Below are 19181 nucleotides of genomic sequence, written 5' to 3' on the forward strand. Positions count from 1 at the left end.
CTTCTGCAACAGTGATGTATTGCAGAGCCATAAAACACGTCATGCTGTGGTTGTCTCTGCTCATTTCCCCTCACTTTGCATGCATTTGGTTTCCTATAGCAACCTACTCTTAAAGGACTGAATTAATCTGCCACATCCTTTCAGGCTGCTGTTGTTTAAGAGTTTACAGCTCAGATAATAATTCAGAGACTTGGCACTGATTGCCCAGAAGTCCCGACACTGCAGCTATGTTCGCATGGTTTAATTTGAGACGTCTCTACAGTGATGCTGAAAAATGCTGGCATCCAGAAAGTTCCACCATTTATTTTCGATGGGATAATGGTTTCCATTTCATGTTGGTTAAATCAGTAACCGTGAAGAAACAGAGACCACAAGCCCCCTGTAGTGTCTCGGGAAGAGTGACATTGTTCAGGGTAAAACTAAGATTTGTTCTTAATTTCTTTGCTTGAGGTTGTTTTCATCTTAATGGACGACAGAAAGAGCCTTAAATGAGACAACTTGTGGCTCCAGCATACCAGTAAAAGTCTCATCAGGATTGAAGTCTTTCTACATTTAAATTATTTTGACTGCAGACTCCCAATCAGTCCACTTAAAGGAGATTTGTTAAGTTTCATCTGCAGTCGGACATCTTCCGCATAACTTTTTAAAATGGTGACATGCATCAGGAGGAGATGACAGGACTAATTGAGATTGAACTGGACCTGTAGAATAGGTGTTTATTTTTAACCATATGCTGTACATGCTCACCCAGAAGTTAGCAACTGAGAACAAAAGAAAGTAAAAACACAAACCAGAAAGCAGGATTGGGTTAGTTCATTTCCATCCAAAACATTTTTATTGTCCTCCAAACTGAAAGGGTTACCCTGTGATTTGGCTTGTTCGCTCAGCCAAAAAACATACATTGCATTTCTTCAGGTAGCAGTGGAGGCATACAAAGATCATTTCGACTGAGAGAAATCAATGGAAAGAGCAATACAGGATTCTCTCCTTCAAGTCACATGATGAGTAAATCTTTGCATTCATGAGTAATGGAGAGAAGATTAATTTTTCAGATCACGGGAAGCTTGAGAAAGAAGCATCTGGTCTTCAGTAAAAGAGAGAGAGAGAGAGGGAGAGAGAGAGAGAGAGAGAGAGAGAGAGAGAGAGGAAAACAAAAACAAAACAAACAACTGTATGTGTTGTGTTTCTTCCGTGTTAGAAAAGGCCTGAAAACGGTCACGCTGAAGAGATTGTTGCATCTCCGTTTGCCTCCGAGTTGTGTAACGCCTTTTTGTAGAGCATCTGTAGTGTACACAAATGGACACTTGATATGCAATTCAAAACCAAAGTGCCCACAGTCGATATAAAGCAAGGTCATATGACCCAAAAAAGGTGATGTCACACAAGGGGGGGGGGGGGGGGGTGTTGAGACTGGACATGAATGTAACCGAACGCAGCCATCAGTCTGTTTGTGTATGTGTGTGTGTGTGTGCGTGTGTGTAGTGCAGCAATGCCAGCGATGTGGCACTCAGCACCATTAATTTACAGTTAGTCAGGTGTCCGAACAAAAGAGAAAGACCTCCCCGCCAAGTGACTGTGCAGTTAAAAATGGGCACATGGTGATTTAAGCTCATGCTTAAGTTGTGGTAAACCATCCAAGCACTTCTTTAATTAATAACTATAAATACACAGCAGCGTTTTTAACGGAGAGGGTTCTGTCTGCCTCCTCTCCAGGGGTGAGTGTGTGACGTGTTTGTCTCTTTAAAAACGGCTAACTACACTCTCTGCTAGAGGAAACACGGGTTATGTGGAATTGATTATCAACTTTCATATAGATTTTTCTATAATATATTTATATAATTAATTTTCTCTTTCTCTCACGCACCCACCACGCTTGCTTGCTTTCACATTCTCTCGTCTCACTACTTTTATTCAATGTACACAACGCAATAAACATGTGGGTCGAGTGGGGAGCGACAGAGCTGAAATGACAATCACTGAGAAAAAAAAATAAAACAAAGCCAAAAAGAACTGCAGTCTTTTTTGTCATCCATTGGCAGTCGGACCGACTCGGCAGTCAGCCAGTTTCAATGGTGGTTCGTGGGGAGGGAGCGGCCATGTCATCAAAGGGGCGGCGCTGGAGGCTCTTTCTTCGCTGGTGCCGTTTTAGTCGTCGTCTTCGTCGTCTTTGTAGTCGGGGTCGCTTCCTTGAGGTTGAGGTTCTCCAGCGCCACGTCTAAGGTCATGACTTCAACACAGCCCATGGCCTCGAAGTCGGCAAAATTCCGCAACGAGCCGTGACAGTCGTCGTCGTCCTCGGAGGAAGAGGCCGAGGCGTCCTCGTCGGGTAGTAGCGTAGACAGCAGCAGCTCCGTCACAAACAGACTCCTGTCCGCCCACTGGGCTTCACACGCCTGCCGCTCAGCTTCAGAGAGCCGCGGTTCGCTCAGCCTGCCGGGGAGAGAATGAAGAGACATGAGACACAAACCAAGATTTTAATAACACAGAAGATAATAAGAGGAAGATGGATGGAAAACAAGGTGAGCACAGAAACATTTTCTCTGTTGATAAACAAAAGGGGCATTTCAACCAGAGGGACTTTACCCCGGAACTATGTGCGCTTCGACCAGTGGAACTAGGGTCTAAATTTAGTTCAGGGGTAGATAAACTCCCCCATAAAAAGCCCCTGCTAGGGGGGTAGTACTTGTCAAAGGCCCCGGGGCTTTCAGGGGGCGGGCCTGCAAAGCTAAACGTGTCTGATTGGTAAATTACCTGCAGTGTTTTTATTCCGCCCGTCGTCCACAATAACATCACACACATCTGTGATTCACTTGATTTCTCTTTCTTTTATTTGTTCTATCTGTTTTGTATGTGTGTGTACTTTTCAAAAGAAGAAGCTTTGATTCACTTGATTTAGCAGCTTGTAACAGTAGTCTTCTCTCAGCCCACCACGAATGCGTCTCTGCCGGTGTTACAGTTTTAAAAGTGACCCTGGAAACTGGAGACTTTCAGCTGAATGTAACGGTGTTTGTGGAGTTTACACAGTTGTTGAAACACGGAGGGAGTTTTAAGATTCAATATTCTCATCAGATAAGTATTTAATAATCATCTAAAAACGTTTATGAGGGATGCATCCGGCTGAAAGTCGGCAGTTAACAGGGTCGCTGTTTAAACCAAAACACTGGCTGATCTCTGCCACGGCTTTTTGAGTTCAAAGGGATTTTAAAGCCGTGCTGAAACGTCTTTGCTACTCGCTCTTATCTCCTCTCACATGTTAAATCAGTGAATCCATCTGTGATGAAATATAGCACCATCTAAAACAGTGCAAGCTGAGTCTCTTCATGATGACAGGCTAACTGTTGTGATACCTGCAGGTCCTTCTTCTTCTGTGGTGTCATCTGTGATGAATGGCATTCATCTTTGTTTTACTGCCCTCTAATGGTCTGGTGGTGTAGTGCCTTTACTTTTTATTTCCTCCATACATCACTGGCCTGATTTGCACAATCTACCCGGGGCTTCGGCCCCACATTCGAAATACAGACAACAATGGGGGACACAGAACCCTTTAGTTCAGGGTAAAGTAGTTCTGGGGGCTGAAAGACCCTGGAACTCTTGGTCGAAATGTACCTAAATTTGACAACTACTTCCTATTGTTGTAACTCGCTTCATGAAAAGCCAATCTAAAAACCCGTTGGCTATCATCCTACATCAATATAGTATGAATGAGTGACATTGAAATCAAGCATACAGTTGCAGCCAGTAGTTACTGATTAACAATTCATTAATTTGCCTCTCCATACAAGTCCTCAAAATAAACATGATGATATCTTGGTTCATCACTTCCCACTGAGGAGTCATCTGTTCCTAGTGAGTCTCCGTTTCACTATATATAGTAAGTACTTATGACTACTCTACCAAGCAGACCAGTTCAATTGTGATTGACTTGCAGTTAAAAGTTTTGTCCTGTTTGTCCTCGAGAAGAGAAGAAAACAACCTTTAAAATGCTCATTTGTTGAATAGAGGTCAAATCCATCCTTTCAAATTCATTCCAGGTGATCTAAATGCTGATTGGCCTCCGTAACACATAATCAAACAGATCTGTGGCTCGCGTTGGAATGTTTGATCAAGAATGGATTATTGGTTGAACTAAGTAAATGATAACAAGAAAACTGCCAATGGGAACCTGGATGTCATTACTGCAGACTGTTCCACCTGCTTTTGCTCTCCATAAGGACTTTTATTCCTGAATACAAAGCCTACTGCTGATGCATGGTAAGTCCAAACTGCTCAGACTACTGATGTACAACAATCAGAAACCAGATCACTTCCACAACCCAGAAAACACACAGCAAATAATCTCAAACTGACCTGCTGAGTAGAAACTGGGAGCTATGTGCAGAATGCTGTGTGTTGGACTCAGGTGGGCCCGGGTTGGGACTAGGGTTGGTATTATGGTTGGCGCTGGGGTTGGGATTCGTGGCAGCTGAATTGGTATTTAGCATTGCATTGGCTCTGCCTCCGCCTCGGGTGGCATTCCGGGCCGTCTCTAACTGCTGACGCGCCGCCTGGGCCTGCTGGCGCTCCAGCTGGAGTTGCATTTGAAGCTGCTGGAGCTGAGAGGCTGAGGGACCCGAGCTGAGCTGACCGCCTGCTGAACGCCGCACCCCCGACAACTGAGACAGAAGCTCTGCAGAGAGAAGATGGAAGAAAACATAGGTGTTAAAGGTTAGATACAGGTTATATTGAGATTTTCAAGACTCCAGTCCATGCATCACCGTCACTCTCAACTGTTGAAACACAAGTGTAAACAGTTTAAGTCTTTCAAAACACAAATTTTAAGCAGATAATGAAATTCATACAACCACTGTAAGACTTTCTTGTCAATCTAAAGCTAGGGGTGCTAGAATATATACAAGCAAACAAGCGAGCTAGATTTTTAAATAATCATAACACTAAAAATGTCAAAGCTGCTATCTTTAGCTTTTGAATGACTGCCCCAAAGTGCAATTAGTCCAGGGACAAAGCGCTCAGGTTGGCAGGTGCATGGACAGCTATACAGGAGGGCCATCCAATCATTTTCATTGTGTAGCTCGCTCTAGTAACATCTAGTATAGGTCGTACAGGTGTATGGGATGCAGCTCACTGTTGACAGAAAAGGTAGTAAATGTCTCCTACACTGAACTTTACAGTAAGTGATTAGTGAGGTGTGTTAAGATTTCAAACAATAAAACTAAAAAAAAGCATCCAAAATACTTGAAATGCAATTGCCAAAATGTGTGTCCTTTCAAACTAGCATAAACAACTGTCACACAGCTTTAAAAGAAATAACCTCACTTTGGTCAGATCTCTGTGCAGCCTTCACAACCACAAACCTTCATCAGTGAACTTTTAAGACTTAACCTAGACCGGTCAGGTCAACAGCCCAGCTTCTATAGTGGGTCATTAGAGAAGAGTCTGGTGGTGTGATAGTGATGCAGAGTGGATGAGCCCTCATTACAGCACAGCTGGAGCTGACACGGTGAATACCAGCCGCTGAACCAGATTCAAATTAGGAACAAGGTAAACAAGGAATCACAACTCTGCCCACACTTTCCTGTGTTATCATGACTACCTTTAAAAGCAAACTGAAACAATGACTACACATGTGTGATAATGATGGTAATGCAGGCAATCTGAGAGAGAGTGAGTGAGTGAGTGAGAGAGACAATTTGTATAAAGACAACTCATTAAATGTGTCTATTTATAAGGTGCCACATGCCTGGTTTAGCACTGAGCATTGGGTTTTGTGTCAGACCTCCTGCAGCAACAGCTGGGTGATAATGAGTTTGACAATAACAAAAATAATTGTTTTCTCCCCGACTGTAATAAAGAAATATGTTCCAGACCCTCGAGTTCTACAGCTTCTCTTCCTGTAGCAAAAGGTTCAGAGAGAACCTGACCGTCTGTGTCATACACGTCAGCATGAGTTCACCATGTCACCGTGTTTACGTGTGTGACTGACCTGCTATGGGGTCCATGGCCTCTCTGCTGTAGTTGGAGCTCTGTGAGGAGCTCTGACTGGTGGAGAGCCCCCCTGTGGTGCTGCTGGTGAAGTGCATGTTAGACCTGCGGGCTCTTGGACCTCCAAGCCCACGCCCAGGGTGAAACATCCTCCTCACATGCCGCACCCCACTTGACTCATCGTGAAGCTTGCGGTTAAGGAAAACGTCCACAGCATGAAAGCTCTTACTTGATGTTCGATCACACTTTTAACCTAAAAACAAATCATTAACTCTCATCCACCACATGCTAAGCTGAGCATGTTCAATGTGCTTATGCTTCACCTCAGTCTTTTTAAAGGAAGCTGTAATCTGCATACATGTGCATGATGCTCTCATGTCAGGATACACGCATGCACACACCACCACACTAACAGCAATGGCAAAACTTCTTGGAGCTTTAGCTGCACTTGTTATCTCTGTTTCATTAAACTACACTGGTGCATCTTTTTTCTCTACTTATCCAAAGGTCTCTATAAATAGGCTGCTGGCGTGACTCTTCAAAAGTCCATCCCAGAGTGCAACTGTGGTCTCTGCCTGGCAGAAGCAGATTCAGTCTTTCCAAGCTTTTATTTCATATAAAAAATGAATGCATCTATAGCTCATTACCTCACAAAGATTCTTCGTTCCATGGCCACTCATATCTGTAGGTTAATTAAAATATGACTACATTATAAACTTTAGAGAGATGAAGGGGATAAGTATAAATATATAATATATAAATTACTTCTACACTTCAGTGGAGTCTCAAGCTTTAACAAGAGCTCAAAGTAATTAATAACGCAAGAAAATTCCAAACTTTTTATTCTATCCTCTGCTTGAGTTGCCTGAGAGTCTTCCCTCATGGTTTGATTCAAACTACATCTTTATCTTCTTCTTTGTTTTTTTCCTGCTTTGTTCATATTGTTTGGAGTCTTCAATGCTGCTGGCACATTACTAGTTTTCAGACCCATACAGTTACTGCCTTCTGTAGTTGGTAGAAATGTGGGTCACATTGCTGCAGAGCTTACGCCATGTCAGTAAGAAGAGCAGATACAAAAAATTGAAATCATTCATAATGCAAGGACTGAATATTTTCAGTGGAGATACTGTTTCCTATATTTAGAATCAAGATATTGTGTACATCCTGTACCAATCCAGTATCAATAAATGATGCAGAATGTGACGGAATTGATAATCTTATATCATCTCATCCTGAACTGACTCTCTTGACTGCTGCTGGCATTATAATGCATAATATACTGTATTATATAATTATCGTGCCATATTATATTATGTTATATTACATTATTATTGTGACTACAACTCACGGTCATATTACATAACCATATTTATTTTTATTTATTGCTTAATCTGTCATTACCAACCATAATCACACCATGTCAACCTTGTAACATTGTATATATCTAAATTGTATTCTAGCTTTATTTATCTATTTTTATTTTTTACTTATCTTATTTTATTTTATTTTACTTATTGAAACTTCTTCTTGATTGTACTTATGTCTGAGTTGCTGTAACAATTGAATTTCCCCCCCGGGGGATCAATAAAGTAATATCTTATCTTATCTTATGTTAAAGATACCAGATTCACCTCATCAGGGTTGTCTCAATGTCACTATGGAACCTGATTGGTCCATGTCTTCAAACAGTCAAAACTGTGACATCCGTTAAGTTAAAAACATCCACCTGCCTTGCCTCTATAGTTGGTTTTTTTCAATGTTAGATTGTATTCAGCCATTTAACAAATATATTATTTGCTCATCTCCAAGTTTTTTTCAACAGGTATGTTTTCAATGTTTAGTCAAATAGCATACTGTGTTAATCTAAAACAACCTCCTCTAAAAGTTGAGAGTAGCAGAGACAAGATTTCACTCATCAGGGATAAGAATGAGAGAGTTGACCCAGAGCAATTTAGCAAAAGGTTGACCAGCAAGACAAAAACAAATAATCTATTAGAATAAACTTAAGTTCATACCCAGTAAAAATGGTAACACAAGTTTTGTTAGTGGTAATATTTCCTCCCTGTGCTCTCCTTTCCAACACCTAACAATACATTTCAGTCATATTACCACCAACTCTTGAGGCTTTGTTTTACAGAGCTGCTTTCAAAAGGAAGAACACAAGGGCGTAGCCATTCATACATTTTTGATGAGAAACATGAAGTGAACTCGGCCTCCACACCGTCTGTCCTCTTATGCATCAAACCAGCTGCAAACCGCACCACACTAGCTAATCAATCCGAGAGCCGCCTGCCGACTTGAGCTTGTAGGAGTGACATGAGACTCATGATTCAGTTTAAAGGATGCCTCAAGGGTTAAAGGAGCCATGAAATCTTTAGTGCGCATATTCTGACAATTCACCTCACTTATGTTGACCCACTGTGGTGATTTGAACCGCCACTGGAGGCTTAAATGTTATTAGCAAAATGTCAACAAATGTCAGTTTCAGAGAACAGATGCTTCCCTGGTGCACTTATCTTTATAATGACAAAGCAAGCTGGTTAACACAAACTGCGTCACTTCTGAGCCGAGGTAAAACTGTTTTTTTAAGGTTTTCTTTGGTTCTCACTGAGTATTGCAGAAAAGTTCTGGTCATGTTTTCAGATGAGTGAACACTGCTGGAAAAAGGATATCAAGTCTCTGGGCGCTCTGTGTTCAAGTGTGAGATGAGCAGCAAAATCGTCTGTCACATGATTTGGGTCGCCACCTGGCAGCGCAGCACATATGGGGCAGATCTAGGAGACCGGAAGAGAGAGTGTGTACATGTTAATATCAGCACACTTCAATACACATTTGACATTTAGCAGTTGGTGCTGGTTTCTCCTGAACAAACACAGATAGCGCTGAATATCTGACGTGAAAATGCTGAACTTAAACATTAAGACAGGGAGCACCATGAGAGCACCAGCTATGTGTGGAAGTTTTTAAAACTCAAACAACCATGAAGTGAAGTTAGAGGGATGATGGTTTGGATGTTGGACAGTTTGATGAGTTACGTATGTGAAGGAAGTTCTGATATTTGATAGAAAAAGGTTCATTTTAGGGCTGTGGTCAAGCAAAGAAAAAAGTAGTCGCCTGAAATTACACCCACTCAACCAATCGGTTGGTCGATGGAATAAAAATGCTGTATGTTTTCTCTTGATCAACCAAATCCGGGACAGAGTAGTCAGTGCGCCCTGGCTAGTAGTCTTAATAAAAGTAATAACTGGCTCAGAGCCGACCAGTGTGCCCCTGCCTATATTCATTTGATTTCTGAAAACATAACTATATTAAATGATGATCAGAGCACAATAAGCATTTAGAACTGAATACAAAATAACTTCAGATAATTGTTTACCACATAACATAGAGCTATGTGTATCGGTGTGATCAGACTGATCTCAAATACAAAAACTTCTATCCTTCATCACAAATGGGCAGGTCATGCATTTTTCACATCATTTTTTATAAACAAACCAGCTTAAGGGGACAAATGCAGCATACATCAATTAAATCTGGTGACAGAAACTGGACTCATGTGTTTGGACTTTTTTTAACGCTAGAAACCTCGAGAGAAAAAACAGCCTGGGCATAATCTAGTAGGACACACTAACATCACTTTAGGTTATTAAGTATTTTTTCAAAACACAATATAGTGTGTGTCTTATTCAAAGATATACAGCAGCTGTAAAAAAAAAAAAAGTACAGGTACAGTATCCCAACACTTCAGGCTCCACAATGCTGTATAGGGTATTTACAGACCTGTCCACAGACTGTCCACACTTTCTTATGTTGGGTGCAATATAATCAAACCCACAAGTGTGTCTCTGTTCTTTGAAAGAAGACAGCTCCTGGATTTATTGACAATAAATTCCGCTTTGGAAAAAATGTGCTGGAGGTATGTGGAGGTTGCAGGGGTACAGAGTAGACGTTTTCCTACTCAGGCCAGTCTCAAGTATCTGTCTTCTTTTTATCTCTGTCTTCTGAACCAAAACACTGACAAACCACACCGTACATCAAGATGTCATCTGTGCTTGTTTAGATCCACATAGTAGAGCATTATGAGCTACATCCTCATCCAGTGGCGGGGGATACACATTTATGCATTTTGCAGAGCAATTTTTGGAGTGAGCATTCACTGCATCATTGTGATAGGTTGGGATCTCCCGCTTTCAGTTCACTGTTGCCCTGATTCACTGTAACTTACGCTGTTGCATCACAAAATTCTGCACAAATGCATTTCCAGTAAATCAATGCCGAGTCGTAGCATCTAGGGTTGCAAAATTCCAGAAATTTTCAAAGCTGGAAACCTTCCATGGGAATTAACAGGAATTTATGGGAATAAACCAGGAATTTACTAAATTGAAGGTTGGCTCTTGATAGGGAACTTAAATATAGTCGGGGAAAATATATTTAAGCATGATCCTGACTAAAACAACCAGATTTCATGCAAGAAGATGCTTTTTTTATTTGCATGTTGAATGGGACTTTGTTGGAGGGAGAGGGGCTCTTTTCATTTAACATTTTGAATGGGACTTTGTTGGGATTGCATTTTTGTTAATTTTTGAATGGGTTGGGTCGGGGGGGATGAGTAATATTTCAACTCAGCATTCATGTTTTTGTTCATCAATGAAAGAATTGATTAGTCAATAAAATATTTGACACTTGATAAAGTTCCATTTACAAATAAATCTGTTTTGATTGTATTATTTTGGATGGATGTCTGCTTATAACTAAACAAATATTTATGCTTGGATATGATACCTTTCCATTAAATTACCCTCAATTCCCAGTTAATTCCCATGAATTCCCATGAATTCCCATGGAAAGTTTTTCGTTTGGAATATTTCCAAAATTCCCCCGCTTAACTTCCCATGGAAATTTACCGGAAACTCTCCGGAAATTTTCCACCCCTTTGCAACCCTAGTAGCATCCAAATACTGAGGGTACCCAAAGTAAATTAATTTACTTAAACAAACCATAGCCATATTTTAGATATAGAGATTATTTTCCACTATGTATAACTACAATTGCACCTTTTCAACAATACTCAGTATCGTGGTTTCAGTCTCTTTCAAAGCTATCCTGCATGTTTACAGAGGAAAACAAGTCAACACGATGTCTTACATAAAATGTTGTCAGGTAGACGGAGCAGCTAGAGAGTGTTTGCTGTTTTCGTCTGATATTACTTGTAGAGTCACAAGCTGACATCAGAACTAGGCTTCTGTCGTGTCATTGTAAAGCAGGACAAGTAAACTGATGAAACCTCCAGGGTCCTCTAATACCAGGGACTCTTTCAGACACCGACTCAATTCACTCCATTGAGAAATGAACTCACAGGCATGTGAGGAAAAATCTACACAAGCGTCAATCTTTCCAGGCGCTCAGATCCGAGCAAACATCTTGTCAAGGTCTGAGAGTGAAACTTCAGCACCAACTTACCACCTCTACTGAGGTCTCTGTGTGCTCTGCAGCCACGTGCTCCTGCAGGGAGATCTCTGTGTAGCCCATCCTGCCACAGTAGGGACATGTGAAGGCCTGGGGCTGCTCCACTGAGAACGCCTCTCCACCATAGTATAGGTCTGCAGGGAAACAGGATGGACACAGAATTCAGAGTCAGTATTTGTTTTGATTTAACTGCAAGTCCATTTCAGGTGCTGGGATTGTGGTCTTTTAAGAAGAAGGGACTTAAGTTTAATCACAGCGGTCACAATATCACGCAAGACAGTATGTCTACAGTGTGAGTAAATTCTACAAGTCAAGAGCGGTGGATGCCGTAAACAAAAATCTAAAGAGCAGAGAGTTAAAGAACAAAAGGTGTACCAAATTTTACCTGGATTTACCCACATCATGAATCATATGACAGATTTTAATTAGACATATTGCATCAATAACAGCTCATTCTTCTCAGTCATGCAACATTACAGGACTCAACGTTTAGAGAACAGCTTTCCCTTCTCAAACCACCTGTTCTTCAGCCAGAGCCCAGCATGCAACAGAATGTGTTATGTAGCTTTAATGACATACTTTCCCATCAAATTACTAACTTTTTTTCATCGTACCCTTCAACCAACAAGGACTATGTGTAAATGAGATCCACCATCCAACAGGCGCACCACAAGTACACACAAATTCTACAAAAATGGAAATGTCTGTGTGAGCTTGCACCTCCTGCTGCGATTACAGCGACAGTTTGTATTTTTTACTCAACAGATTGTAAAACAACATTTCTAATGTGTGAAAGACCGAGTCCCAGCGTATGTCAGAGCACTAATGTATGAGATACGAGCAGAAAAAAACAGACCATTTAATCAAAAGCATTATCTAATTACATCTGAGAGAGCGCCAAATGCACTGTGATGTCAGGTTTACTAATTGTAAGCGGTACTTGAATTTACAGGTCCGATCAGGGTTTGAATGTCTCCGTCGTTATTGCTGCCACAACAAAATGTTTGATTCAGAGATAAATCAAACACAGAAACCCGAGAACACATTTCCACAACCTCCTCCTCCTCCTTCAGCTGCCTGGGTCAAATCAATTGCAGCCATTTACAAGCAGCCTCCTATGTGGTGCCGGCAAAACATGATGTACACTGCAACAGTTTTACAGCCACTGAGGGGGGTCCTGAAGTCTGTCTTTATTAGAGGTTTTACATCTATGACATGCTTATTATTTAGCATGCTTATTTTCTTTTAATGGTTTAATATTTTAGTGTTTTCTTAACTTAGAAATGTATTTTATTTTGGTGATTTTAATTTCTTGTGTTGATTTTTAACATCTTATATTACCTCTAGTGTTTCCTCATTAAGATATCATGGCAGCGTTTCTTCAGTTCCTTCAGCAACTTACTTTTTATTTATTATTTGTTTATTTTTTTATATTACTATTGTTGCATATATATTGTGTTCTTAACCTTAGGATTGTGGGGTGGGTTTGGGGTCGGGCCGTGGGATCTTTTTCTTAATTTATTCTATTTTAGGTTGTTTTTATGTACAGCACTTTGTGTTACAATGTCATTGTATGAAAAGTGTTTTATAAATAAAGTCTGATTGATTGATTGATTGATTGATTTATTGATTGATTGATTGATTGATTGATTGATTGATTGATGTCTTTGCAGCTTGTTATATACAAATGATATATTCTTCAAGAAAATATTTCTTCTTTGTTTTAGCATGTATTACTTCAACAGTGCTGCACCTGGCGCCATCTGCTAAGACTTGTCTTTAATGGCTCAGTCACACTCAGCTTGCTGGAAGTAAACTGATACTGGAGAGATGAATAAAGACATCAGAATCAGTTCATCAGTGCAGATTGGTGGTACTCCTCTGTGGCTGACATGCACATGATAGCTCATTCATTCATTCATTCATTATTAACCACACATAAATATAACAGTGTGCACTTTTTTTGCTCATATATTTCACATGTCGAAGTATGCTATTTTTCCTCAGATTTCGTCAACAAATCTATTTTAGTGATCCCCATAAACAGCATGGTTATTACACGGATGACGCATGTTTTTAAGGAGCATGCTTTCAGGACAAAGAAATCAGGAGAGTGCATTTAAAGGCATTGAACTGATGCCACTTCACAGCTGTTCCCCAGAATTTGGAAGTACATTCAATCGATCTCATAAAGACAGACCTCCTGTGACCTGCCAGTCCAGGATTTCCTAATCCTGCTTCTTCACCTGCAAGATTTTCTCAAGCCATCCAGTGTAATGTGATTAAACTGCACTTTTTAGACAGGCAAAGGTACACCTGTACAGCAATCATGCTGTGTATGATGCAAAAAGAAAGCAGCGTTCTTATAGTAAAGATGCTGTGAGTGTGGTTTAGGTGCATCCTAGAACTGTAGTGTAAAGAAGCAGCAGATGTTTATACACTGGGTTTAATATCGGTATGTTGTTCACCAGCCTTCAATTAAATACAAATATCATAACACTGACTGATGGATGGATGGTTCATGATACGTCTCGAATTCAGACACCTTAAAACAACCTCTACTCGCAATGAACTCACAGAGAATATAAATTCAACTTACCAAAGTCGACTCGGGTTAAAATACACTGCATGGGATGCTCTGTCGTGTGTCTTGTCGTGGTAGCACCGCTTTCATAGCATGATGCACACAGATCGTAGTCGTAGCAAATTAAACATTTGTACCGTCGACCTCTGAAGTTGCCTTTTAAACATGCATCACAGCTGACGCCTGAGGGGGGAAAAGAAAGGTATGAGAGGACAGGAATATACTAGATAAATATGCACACTTTTTATATCAAATGAAGAAGACTGTGGAGTCTGGTTAGTTATCCTGCAAAGGGATCAGTTTATACATTTGTAGATCACTATTGAAGTGATCGACAAAACACAACACAATGAGAAATAGCTGCAATAAATTTACACATATATATCTATGACACATTTCTAAAGAGGCTGTTGCAGACGTTTCTACAATTGTCTTTGTGGTAGTTCAACATCGTGTGTATTTCATCAAGTGTTTCTGCTGAGCTTTTTTTGACTTGGTTGGTTAAGTCTGCCTCAGTCATGTAAGGTCATTGTGTGATGTAGTGCTGTAACTATTAATCGACGAGCAGACTAAGTGAAATAATGATTTTGTGGGATTTCTTTGAACAGAAATGTTGCCTACTTTCTTTACTCTTCTATGAAAGTACACAGAGTATCTTTCGATTACGGATATGAGAAAACATTGACCAACATTTTTCAGCATTCTCTGATTTTATTGACCAAATAACAAAATGGTAAATTTGAAAATGAACAACCAGATGAAATTGAAAAAAAAGCAGGGATGCACCAAAAAATTTCGTCCGAAACTGGCCCAAAGGTGTATTTTCCGTTTTCGGCCAAATTACTTTTATCACCGAAACACGGCCGAAACAGAATGTTGTGATGACGCAAGCAAAAACCACGGCCAGTGTGCGCTTGTCTTAAAAGGCCAACATTTCTTCATCCGTTATTCCTTTAATTGCAGCTCTAAAGCGTCTTCTAAGCAAAGAGGTTGAGATGGACCACAGAGTGAAAACAATGAAAAGTACACTCTTAGAGTCTGTCAGCACACGTTTCACTGAGATCTATTCAGATCCTCTGCACTTCATAGCGACTTTACTTGATCCGCGTTATAAAGATCATTACTTGGTTGTGGGAATGAAGCAGCGCGCACAAGAAATGATCCAGGCTGCAATGGACGCGGAGAACCCGCTTGGAGACAGAAGTGCACAGCGAAGAAGAAGGAGAACAGAGCACAGAAAAAAGGACTCATCTCTCTGAACCAGATGAGGGGCATGCACCCTCGTTGTTTGATATGTTCAATGAGATCCTTGATTTTAGTGAGGTTAGTACACAGTCAGAGCCACAAATGCAATGGTAGGGGAGACCGGGGACAGTTGTAACATTTTTGACATTTCTCTCTGTAACTTTGAGCTCTTTTAACCCAGTGTGTTCAAACTGCTACACAAACTAGCTTCAAGTGTCTGCTAATAAGTGGCCTAGAAAACGCCTGTGCAACAAAAACAGAAAATGCATGGCTTAATCTCAAATCCAAGGAGTGAAATGTTACAACTGTCCCCGGTCTCCCTACTAACAACTGGTATAATAATTCATTTCAGTGTTTCGGTTTTCGGCCTTGGTTTTCTCTTTGTCGGTTTCGGCCAAGAATTTTCATTTTGGTGCATCTCTAAAAAAAGGCCTAATTATTGAAGTGAATATGAAGATGCACAGTCTCATTTGAGATGCATGAATGTTCTACAATAAACTAACTATGTTCAATATATAAAGGAAAAATAGCACAGCTTCAAATCTTGAACACTGGATCAATATTGGTGTTGCAGTGTAGCAACGATCAATATAATCAAATATAATACAGAAATCAGTCAGATTTCTTATGGGCCAAGAGCTGTCATTACTTCCCCTCTGTCGTGACTTTTAAAAGTCATCTCAAAACATACCTTTATTCATTATCTTTTAACTGCCCCTAACCGCACTGGCTCAGATACTCAATGCACTGTTAATTGTATTTCTTGTTTCTTACCACTCTTCTTTCCCTCTCTCTTCCTCTGTTGGTGCGTTTTTTTAAATTAATTTTCTCTTTGTTTTCCTCATCGTCTGTTATAAAGCACTTTGGATCAACTGTGTTATGTGTAAAGTGCTATATAAATAAAGTTTGATTTGATTACATGATAGAAAACACCCTCAAAATAAGCAATTAACAAAAGGAGAAAAAACTACAACTTTTAAACTACAAACTTAGCCCTCCTGTAATGTTGCGGGTCAAATTGACCCATTTCAAAGTCTATTTCAGGCAATGTATGTCTTCCAAACCTGATAAATGCAGCATAAAAATCTGGGCAGCATGTGACAGAAGAGGTGTTGTGTTAATTTATCAACATCACTTCATAAAAAAATCATTCAAAATGTAAAATAAAATAAACAAAAATCTATGTCATGTAAAACTATTGTATTTATATTTAGTACTTACCAATGTGCTTTAAAAAAAGTGTTAACATTAATTTTAATGAAAAATGAGTGAGTTATCCTCATTGAACCATGATCTGTGAGAATTAAAAGAACATCAATGGACTAAATATTGATTTAAATGGTTAGTAATGGAGTTCAAAATGAGATTTTTAAAAAAATGTGTATTGGAAGTTTTTGGGGTTCTGACACTTTTGGATAATTGAATATGCCCCGGGTCAAACTGACCCAGGAACATTATTGCTGTTCCAGTAGAACGAACATAACAGGAGGGTTACACTGAAAATGTGTCAGTGTGTATTCACAGCAGTGATATTACAATGCATCATACATCACCAGTGTGTTGCTGAGTCCTCCTCATGTGTTAGACAGACTAAGAGACTAAGTCCTGCCCCATTCACCTTTAATAACACTACAACCACAACACCACACTCATTCATAAAGTCATCCTCACTGCTGTATCTATTCAAACACTACACACACTACATCTCAGGGGTTGAATGGGACCCCAAGTCAAAGCACTTCTTGATGGACTCTGACAGTCGTGCAGTCTGGGTGGATTGTATGACACCAGGCTGTCTAAACTTCCTCTGATCCCCATTCATAGTAAGCCTTTAAAGCTCAGTGCAGACCTGGTCCTGGCGACTCTCTGCTACAGACACCTTCACGACAGTAACAACTATAACAACTATGTGTTACATATTATATATAAATGAGCATGGATATACTGAGAGGAAAGTTGACAACAACAAACACATTTAAGGAAAAACCAAGGCCGCTCAGGCCTGACTCACCTTCGAGGCTTGGACCCATTAGGGACTAAACGTTAGCTCAAGTGTTAGCTGACAGCTGTGTTCCTCTGACTTCACTTTAACAGGCTGGAGAGCTGGAAGTATTCACTGACAATGTTTACTGACACTAACTACGAACTTCCAGCTCAACAAGGTTGGTCACAAGGACGAGGTGAGTGTTCGTGTGCTGAATGTTAGCTCGCGAAACTGGAATCTAAAGGCCAACTTTCACCAGGAGGGAGACTGAAACTAGAAAGCAGTCACGATATGACTAGCCTAGACCCCGCAGAGCCATCTGGGATCTCTGCTCTCCCGTGTTTCCTCCTCTCGGCACTCCCCCTGTATCACCCCGGCTCGTCTACGTTAACCTACAAGCCCTCTCAGCAGCAGCTAGCTCGTAAGCTAGCCCGCACCCTCAGCTAGCGTGGACTGTCTCTCGGTTTGAGCCCGTGTTGTGATGGTAGACTGTCTGTGTATCGTTTACTGAAACAGACACGTCAAAAGAAAGGTCAGATGGATGAGACACACAGTTTTTGTCCGCCATACTGCGTCCCTACAGGATAGCACTGCAACCTTGCTACTCCCAGTTAGCAGGGCTGCAAAACAAGACCTCCTCCTCGGCTAGCTCTCGTTAGCTCGCGGTGCTCTGTTTTACACCGCTGGTTCAGACTCGTTCGAGCCTCCGTGCTGAAGAGGATTCTTACCTTCATGCCGGGACATCCTATGAACACTACAGCAGCCCCCTGCAAGGGCTCCCTGACGTGCAATACAGAAGAATATCAGTGAAGAGAAGAGAAGCCGGGGTTGGCTGGCTGTCCCTGGCCTCTTCCCTCATGAAGGATCCGGTCTGGCTCGGTGCCCCCCTCCGCCTCCTGCTGTGTCACTGTCCGGTGCGCTGCGCCTCCGTCCACACGGGGACGCTGCTGTCTCATTTTTGGTGCACATGAATCCTCAGCAGGTGGGTGGTACGCGGTACGGTGAGATACAGTTACAAACAAACAGACTTTTAACCCTCCTGTTATGTTCGTTTCTTAGGGACAGCAATTATGTTCCTGGGCCAACTTGCCCCGGGCCACATTTAATGATCCAAAAGTGTCGGAACCCCAAAAATTCCCAATAAACATTTTTAAAATCTCATTGTTAACTCCATTACTAACCATTTAAATCAATATTTAGAGCAATGGTGTTCCATAATTCTCACAGATCGTGCTTTAATGAGGATAACTCACTCGTTTTTTATGAAAATTCATGTTAATTTTTTTCTTAATGTACATCGAAAAGCCCTAAATATAAATACAATAGTTTTACATGACATAGATTTTGTGTATTTTACTTCACATTTTGAAATTATTCTATTTTTATGTAGTGATGTTGATAAATGAACACAAGACACCTCTTCTGTCACATGCTGCCCGGATTTTGATGCTGTATTTAGCTGGTTTGGAAGGCATATATTACCTAAGATGGAAGGAACCTCTGACTGCCACTGGTCTTTCATCCACTGTGAAATTAGAAATGTGAAATAATACTTTTAACACTTTTTTTTTTTAGATTCTTGAACATTAAAATGGATCAATTTGACCCACAACATAACAGGAGTGTTAAGAATCAATAATCAAGAAAGCTTTATTGTCAAGTGAGCTTGCACACACAAGGAATCTGACGTGGTGAATGGAACACTGGGACTTAACAACAAGACAGTAAGGACAATAAATATATAAACCTGAAAACTAACCTTAAACATTCTAAATAAAAATAAAAAATACTATCTGTACAAAGAAAGGTATATAAGTACTTTTAAATTAATTAATTAACCTAAGCCAGAGTGCAACTTTGAGTGGATGAATATAATAATAAAATATGTTATAGAATAAATTACAGAATTGCATGTGGTTGTTG

The 19181-nt window shown here is 40.5% G+C and overlaps 1 protein-coding gene across 2 annotated transcripts; it reads right to left on the bottom strand.

The window, feature by feature from the left end:
- Positions 1-803: 803 nt before the first annotated feature.
- Positions 804-18182, bottom strand: LOC117818395 (E3 ubiquitin-protein ligase KCMF1-like). Of its 2 annotated transcripts, none has more exons than XM_034691256.1 (7): positions 17987-18182; positions 14045-14212; positions 11440-11579; positions 8652-8753; positions 5981-6161; positions 4348-4666; positions 804-2430 (listed from the first exon to the last, which is right to left on the bottom strand). In XM_034691256.1, the coding sequence occupies exons 1-7, from the start codon at positions 18000-18002 to the stop codon at positions 2103-2105; spliced, it is 1254 nt and encodes a 417-aa protein (XP_034547147.1). In that variant the 5' UTR covers positions 18003-18182; the 3' UTR covers positions 804-2102. The 2 variants fall into 2 exon arrangements, with proteins under 2 accessions (XP_034547147.1, XP_034547146.1); XM_034691255.1 differs by lacking the exon at positions 17987-18182 and adding an exon at positions 17286-17878.
- Positions 18183-19181: the final 999 nt, after the last annotated feature.

Source organism: Notolabrus celidotus, chromosome 9 (assembly GCF_009762535.1).
Source record: "Notolabrus celidotus isolate fNotCel1 chromosome 9, fNotCel1.pri, whole genome shotgun sequence".
NCBI classification, from domain to species: Eukaryota; Metazoa; Chordata; class Actinopteri; order Labriformes; family Labridae; genus Notolabrus; species Notolabrus celidotus.

Coding starts and splice junctions, on each gene's coding strand:
- LOC117818395 (XM_034691255.1), bottom strand. Junction 11,580..14,044: donor TTTAACCCGAGTCGACTTTG/GTAAGTTGAATT, acceptor GTTTCCCTGCAG/ACCTATACTATGGTGGAGAG. Junction 2,431..4,347: donor TCCCAGTTTCTACTCAGCAG/GTCAGTTTGAGA, acceptor TCTCCCCGGCAG/GCTGAGCGAACCGCGGCTCT.